This window comes from Aegilops tauschii, chromosome 6 (genome assembly GCF_002575655.3).
Source record: "Aegilops tauschii subsp. strangulata cultivar AL8/78 chromosome 6, Aet v6.0, whole genome shotgun sequence".
Classification (NCBI taxonomy): Eukaryota; Viridiplantae; Streptophyta; class Magnoliopsida; order Poales; family Poaceae; genus Aegilops; species Aegilops tauschii.
This window is the reverse complement of record NC_053040.3, coordinates 71,211,541-71,217,903: the sequence shown is the minus strand read 5'-3', so window position 1 is coordinate 71,217,903 and position 6,363 is coordinate 71,211,541. Positions and strand designations below refer to the sequence as shown.

Genomic DNA, 6,363 nt, shown 5'->3' with positions numbered 1-6,363 from the left:
CAACGGACTAGGGTGAAACCCACACATCTGGCATTTGCCAAGACTCCGGTTCTACGCCACCGCAGACACCACTAGGCACATCCCAACAATTTCTTGAGTGGGACAGAGATGGCACCTAGAGGCTAGAGCCGATCTGTCGCACGAGTTGAGAAGGTGCATACAAAACGTCATGAAGTTCAGCTAAGCCAGCTCCCAAAATGGTAAAGTTGCTTCCAGTCCATCCAGCTAGCTAGCTAGAGCTTGCTACGTACTACCTGTCCTAAACTAACGGCTAAATGCATCTAAGAAGCTAGCCGTAATTTCGATGCTATCATGGTGGTAGTGGCACTAAAAAGGTGGCGGCTTTTGGAAGGTGTCCTTTGGTGGTACTTTTTTGGAAGGTGTGGCCTCCTGGGCTCGATGGGTACGTGTGCGTGCACAAGGTGACGGACGGCTGTAGCCGATAGCTGTCCCTAATTTCTCTGGAGCTTCGAGGGAACGCGCATGGAAGTATAGTAGCAGTACAGTAATACGAAAGTCTCCCTGCACACGTACGCTGCCATCGGACCGAAGACGGAATTCCGGCCCGGTCGCGTTGATTTCCAGCTCCTTTCCGGTCGTGGTCTGGTACGCGTATGTACATGCACGACCGACCGACGAGTCACGAGACGACCAGCTAGAGCAAGTCTTCTTCGTCATGGCTGAGAAGTTGCTCCTGCACCAACCCAAGCAAGACTTTTTTGCGTTGCTGCATGCACGTATGCTTTGTCGACGCGCAGCACCGCGTGCACTGTTGCCGCCGGGAGGCTACATTGCATGCGCTACTAGCTATAGCTTCCGGCCACCTTCCCGGAGTCTGCGAGGCGCATTCTGTCGTCATGTGGCACCGCAATTGTTTTTATTTTCTGTCGACGACAAAAGCTCGCAGCAATTTCTCTACGTAGGCCTGGCAGGCTCGGGCTATATATACGGCTTCAGGCTGCATTCCTTTCGAGCATCCCATTGCCTCTGGCGCCTCCTTCCTCCGTGTTGCCTCTCTCTCTCTCCCTAGCTGCCTGCAGCTAGCTAGCAGCCAGCTTCATAGATCTGCTAGCTGGTTTCTCTCTTTTGATCGTTGAAGATCCAAGCTAAGATGTCTGTGCGAAGGCCGCGGGGCGAGGAAGATGACGAGCAGGGCAGCGGAGGGGACGATCATCAGCAACGGCACGGTGCGAGGCGGATTCGGCCGGCCACCCCAGTCTCCTTCAGATCGTTAGTCTCTTCACTTGACTCTATCGTCGTGTTTTGAAATGATTTTCAGTTTACTTGACCTAGCTATATATTTGGTGGCTTGACTTCTTTCTTCGTAGCTAGCAACTACATATATGTTTGTTTCTTGCTTCCTTTGGATCGACCCAAGTGCATATATTAACGATAGATTAATTTGATCTTTTTTTTTTTGCGGGTAACGATAGATTTTATCAGCCGATTGTTCTCCTCTTATTTGCTGAATGGATACCTGTTATTAATAACAGAATCTTTGGGTCAAGAGATGAAAATACTACATGAGCTTATATCACAGCTACATGTATTAATCATTATCTCATGCATCAACTGTTGTAAAACTGATGAAATCAGATTTTAGATTCACTGAAACCCAAGCTAGTTTGTAGTAGTAAGCTAGCTCTAGATATATTTAGCCGTTAGTTCGAGGACCTCTGAAATAGTTCGAGGACCTATGACACATATAAGATCTCTGTCTTAATTAACTCTATAGCTTAGTTACCAATGAAATATATGCTCTACGCGCAGACGTTCTACATATCCATATGCCAGGCTTTGCACGTGTGTTTTCCCAGATAGCTAATTAACTTTGTATATGCCTTTTTTCCGCAAAAAGGAAGAACTTCATATTTACTTTAGTTTTTCTGGACCATCTTTGCAGCGTCGTGAGAAGAGCCGTCACAGCAGACACTATCCAACAAATTGTGTTTGGTTTGGAACCGGTTATTCGTAGGGTGGTAAGATTCAGAACCCTATGTATTTAGTTCTCACTTTTTTTGACCTACTTTTTATTGAAGAAACAAATTAACTATGCACTAAATCAACTTCTACATATAGCGTAGATATTAATTAAATCTTATATAGCTCCGTTTGATTTTATGATAATTTTCCGAAATAGCGAATTCCTATCACTTTTCTAAAAGGGATAGGTGTAACAATAAATTTTGACAAAATAAAGATTAGTTACTCCAGTGAGCTATGATTCCATGGTGTAGGTGCAAACACAAATCACAACAAACCACCAAATTTGGATGCCCGTTAATAGTTGAATTGTACGTACAAGGGGGAGGAATAACAGTATGGTGAAACTATCTTGGGATCATATGATATTTGTAACTTAACATATCCGAAAGAGATGCGAAATATTTTGTACAAGACTCAAGAAGGTGAAAAGAAAGTCATGCACGTACATGCAAAAATTGGTAGAGAAGTAAGATTGTTAGTGGCAAAGTACATACTGCAACTTGCGGACGTTCTGGTAATGGAAGTGTAGAATCGGGAGGTACAGATCTTTCATCACGGAAAGAGTGTACACACCACGCCCAGAAGTGCAGAGAAAAATGACAAACAAGTTCACCGAGAAGTACACCACCACTATAGGAAGTGTAGGAAGAATATGATAGAAAAAGGTCCCCCAAGAACTAGAAAAATTGTGTTCAGCCTCAGCTTGTTCATAATATGCTGTAGTGCACGGTAGCATGAAAAGAGATACGGTGCATACACTCTTGCATGACTGATAACGAAAATATCCAGTCCATTTACACAAATATTGATCCTAATATTTATGCGAGCAACTGCTTATGAATTGGCAAATTTCTGATGTATTTCGTTTCCTTAAGTTGTAGTATCGGTCATCAGTAGCTTAGACTGCAATGTTTAAGTGTCTATTTCATGTTAACATTTAGGTACGGGAGGAAATTCAGAACATCTTTTATCAGCATGATCACTTACCATACAGGTATCTGTCTTTCTTTTTTTTGACACAATATATTGTCATTCTTCACACAGTATGTCCTTTGTTCACACTATTTTTGCAGTCAATACATGCAGCCATATTCTTCAAAGTAATAGGTTGCAACATATTCATAGAGTTCTATTCTTAATTTAACACCATTGGGCTATTTTTTTCAAATATCACATATTAAGAGGCAACACTCCAAATATTACTCTTTGAGATCACACATTGGAAGAAAAAAATGTTTGACGATGAAAAAAGTTTTTAGCAAGATTAATTATATGCATGTATTAGTTCCATCAAATTTTTCGGTGGCATCGGATTGCAATATCTATATGATAAAATCAACCATCATTCACCAGGTCTCTTCCTTTACCCATCCAACAAGTCGATGTCCCGCCTAGGTTGAAGCTTTCCTTTGCAAAGAAGCTCATGCTACCGATCTTCACCAACAACAAGCTTGTTGATGCCGCAAAGAACGCCATTGAAATCTGGCTTATAGACACTAGAACCAACCATCGTATCACAGAAACAAACACTAACCAAGGCTCTTCAACAATGAAGCTAGAGGTACTTGTCCTAGATGGCGATTTCAGATGTGAAGACGACATGGTGTGGACAAATGATCAGTTCAACGCTGCAATCGTGAAGGCCAGAGAGGGTAGGAGACCACTGCTTGTGGGTAGTACACTCAATGTAGCAATGAACAATCAAGGAGTGGCTGTGATAGAGGATGTGGCTTTCACTGACAATTCAAGTTGGATAAGGAGTAGGAGGTTCCGAATTGGTGTGCGCGTCATGGCAACTAGCTATTATGGGCCAAGGATTCAAGAGGCATTGAGTGAAAGCTTCACAGTGAAAGATCATCGAGGCGAATGTAAGTTTGATTCTCTTGGTTAGCCAATCTTTAAGATCAATGGTTTATGTTAAATGTGACTTTCATGACTGCACGTAGCCTCTTTCTGTTAGTTCCTCCATATCATATTCCCTACCATATATATGTGTGGAGTAATAGTAAATATTACATTAAAATACATTTGCCTTCTTTACTAGTGTACAAGAAGCATTACCCTCCAACCCTTACTGACAATATATGGAGACTCAAAAACATTGGAAAAGATGGGCCAATTGATAAGAGACTAGAGTCTGAGGGGATCAAAAACGTCCAGGACTTCTTGAAACTTCACACCATAGATCCTGATAAGCTACAAAACGTAAGCATCATATTTCAAACTATACAGGTACTACAGTTCATAGTAGTGTTTTTTATTATCTGTTGCAAATTTTCAGCTCGTTGGCATGTCAGATCGACAATGGAGGACAACACTCAATCATGCAAAAACGTGTAGTATGGGAGGGAAATGCTATGTTTTCAAATCTGAAGGGTGTGATGTTATATTCAGCCCCATAGGAGAGATTTTGGCAGCCAGAATTGGAGACCAGACATGCTCTTTGCAACAACTACACCAGGAACATAAGGTACCTCATCCGTAAAGCAGTTTGTGGCAATATGAACTTGGTCATCACTTAGCTTTGCCTTGTTCTTAACTGCAGACCCAAGTGAATCAATTGGCCTCCATGGCATATGAGCAATGGGATCAATTGGAGGAAGTGGTGGCAAATGAGATGACACTTGCTGCATATGAAGGTTTGACGTCATTTCCTGAGGAAAAGCCTAGTTCGTCATGCACACCGGCGAGTAATGAAAGCATGATCAGCTCAGGGTCTCAAAATGCCGAGTATCTAGACAGGATGGGTTCTAGGACAGCAACCTCTAGTGTTGTGATGGTCACTAATAGCAATAACTCCTTAGATTCTGCATTGGCTATTCCAACAAGTGATGCTATTTACTGGATTCCAAGCTTAGCCGTAGATGATGACCGCTTCACGTGGAACAACTCTACAAACCTCGGTTGTTGGGATCAAGTTGATTAATTTTCCTCTATATTTTAGTGGTTATTATGTTGTATGCTGGTGATCCATTACGAACGAGAAATGTGTAAATAATATTGAAGGATCTGGTATTGCATCTAGATGGCGTGAATAGAGATTATATCATTAGTTAGAAATTTAGCTCTTCTCTAAGAACACCCTAAATGTAGTCTATCCAAATAAAGGTATGGAATTTAATTTTCAAGGTAGTAAATGATTAAAGGGAGATGGATCATAAACATAAGATTTACTTCAGCGGTTAGATTGTTGGCGCAAAGTCTTAAGGTCACAAAAACGCGGGCCACCAAGGCGCACCTATCCCTCTATGGCCTAGGACACGAAGTCCATGCCAATTATTCAAAGTAGATCATCACATTTTTTCCGATAAAGGGCGCTTTTATTATCTCAAAAAGTAGCATCAAGAGGATACAAAGCATTATGAGTAACACCCGGCCTCTGCATAACTAAGATGCACACAGCCAATACCTAAAGTCTGATAAAAAGAAAGAAAAAAAACGACAAATAGGCGACAATAGAGTCATATAGACCGACACTATGCCTAGGTCGAAAGGGGTGGTGGACCGATTCGAAGATTATGCTGCCACCCATGTTGGATAAAAACCTCCGTAGCCACCTGCTCCAACCGCATAGACACCGCCTTGAACAGCGGTTGGTACTCCATTCGTTGTAGCATAGACCATGTACGAAGTGAGTGCGTACAACGGAAAATAACCTACAAAGGAGAAGCATTTTTGTTATTGAAAACCAAATCATTTCTACATAGCCAAAGCGACCATAGTAAGGCATACGCTCCCGCCCTTATTAGCGTTTTCAACCTATTTGAAATACCATCCAACCAATGACCAAAAATATTGGCGACACTTGTGGGCGGATACAAATTTAACGCTATTTGGATGCCTGACCACGTAGAACGTGCAAACTTGCATTGGAAAAAGAGGTGTTTGATTGTCTCTTTATGAGTGCAAAAACAACACTTCTTACTCCCTGGCCAGTTGCGCCGTGCGAGGTTGTCTTTGGTTAGAACAACTCCCCTACGAAGATACCACATGAAGATTTTAACTTTTAGTGGAATCTTTGACTTTCAGATTTTCTTGTTATTACTCACTGGTACCTCACAATGCGTGAGCGCACGATACATAGAGTCTACTGTGAAAGACCCCGATGCAGTAAGGTTCCAGCGAAACACATCCCGACCTTGTGTCAAATTGATCAAATCCAGACAGGATAGAAGATTATGCCATGACGTAAGCCGGGGGCCAATCAAATCCTGCCTAAACGAAATATTGGGCGGGAATGAACTGAGCACCTGCGCAATAGTTTTATTCTTATCGCGAGCGATTTGTACAAGGTTGGATATTGTTCTTGGAGACGGGCATTGCCTAGCTAGATGTCTTCCCAAAAACGAATCTCCGACCCGTCCTTTATCGCGAAAG

At 42.2% G+C, this 6,363-nt stretch overlaps 1 protein-coding gene across 1 annotated transcript; it reads left to right on the top strand.

Annotated features, from left to right (window-relative positions):
- Positions 1–987: 987 nt before the first annotated feature.
- On the top strand, positions 988–5,046 carry LOC109735796 (protein SAR DEFICIENT 1). Its single transcript, XM_020294997.3, has 7 exons — positions 988–1,230; positions 1,904–1,979; positions 2,928–2,980; positions 3,340–3,854; positions 4,031–4,191; positions 4,268–4,456; positions 4,532–5,046. Exons 1-7 carry the CDS (start codon positions 1,112–1,114, stop codon positions 4,910–4,912), a joined length of 1,494 nt encoding a protein of 497 aa, XP_020150586.1. The 5' UTR covers positions 988–1,111; the 3' UTR covers positions 4,913–5,046.
- The last annotated feature ends 1,317 nt before the right edge of the window (positions 5,047–6,363 follow it).

Coding starts and splice junctions, on each gene's coding strand:
- LOC109735796 (XM_020294997.3), top strand. CDS start 1,112: ATGTCTGTGCGAAGGCCGCGGGGCGAGGAAGATGACGAGCAGGGCAGC. Junction 3,855..4,030: donor GAAAGATCATCGAGGCGAAT/GTAAGTTTGATT, acceptor CTTCTTTACTAG/TGTACAAGAAGCATTACCCT. Junction 4,192..4,267: donor ATCCTGATAAGCTACAAAAC/GTAAGCATCATA, acceptor GCAAATTTTCAG/CTCGTTGGCATGTCAGATCG.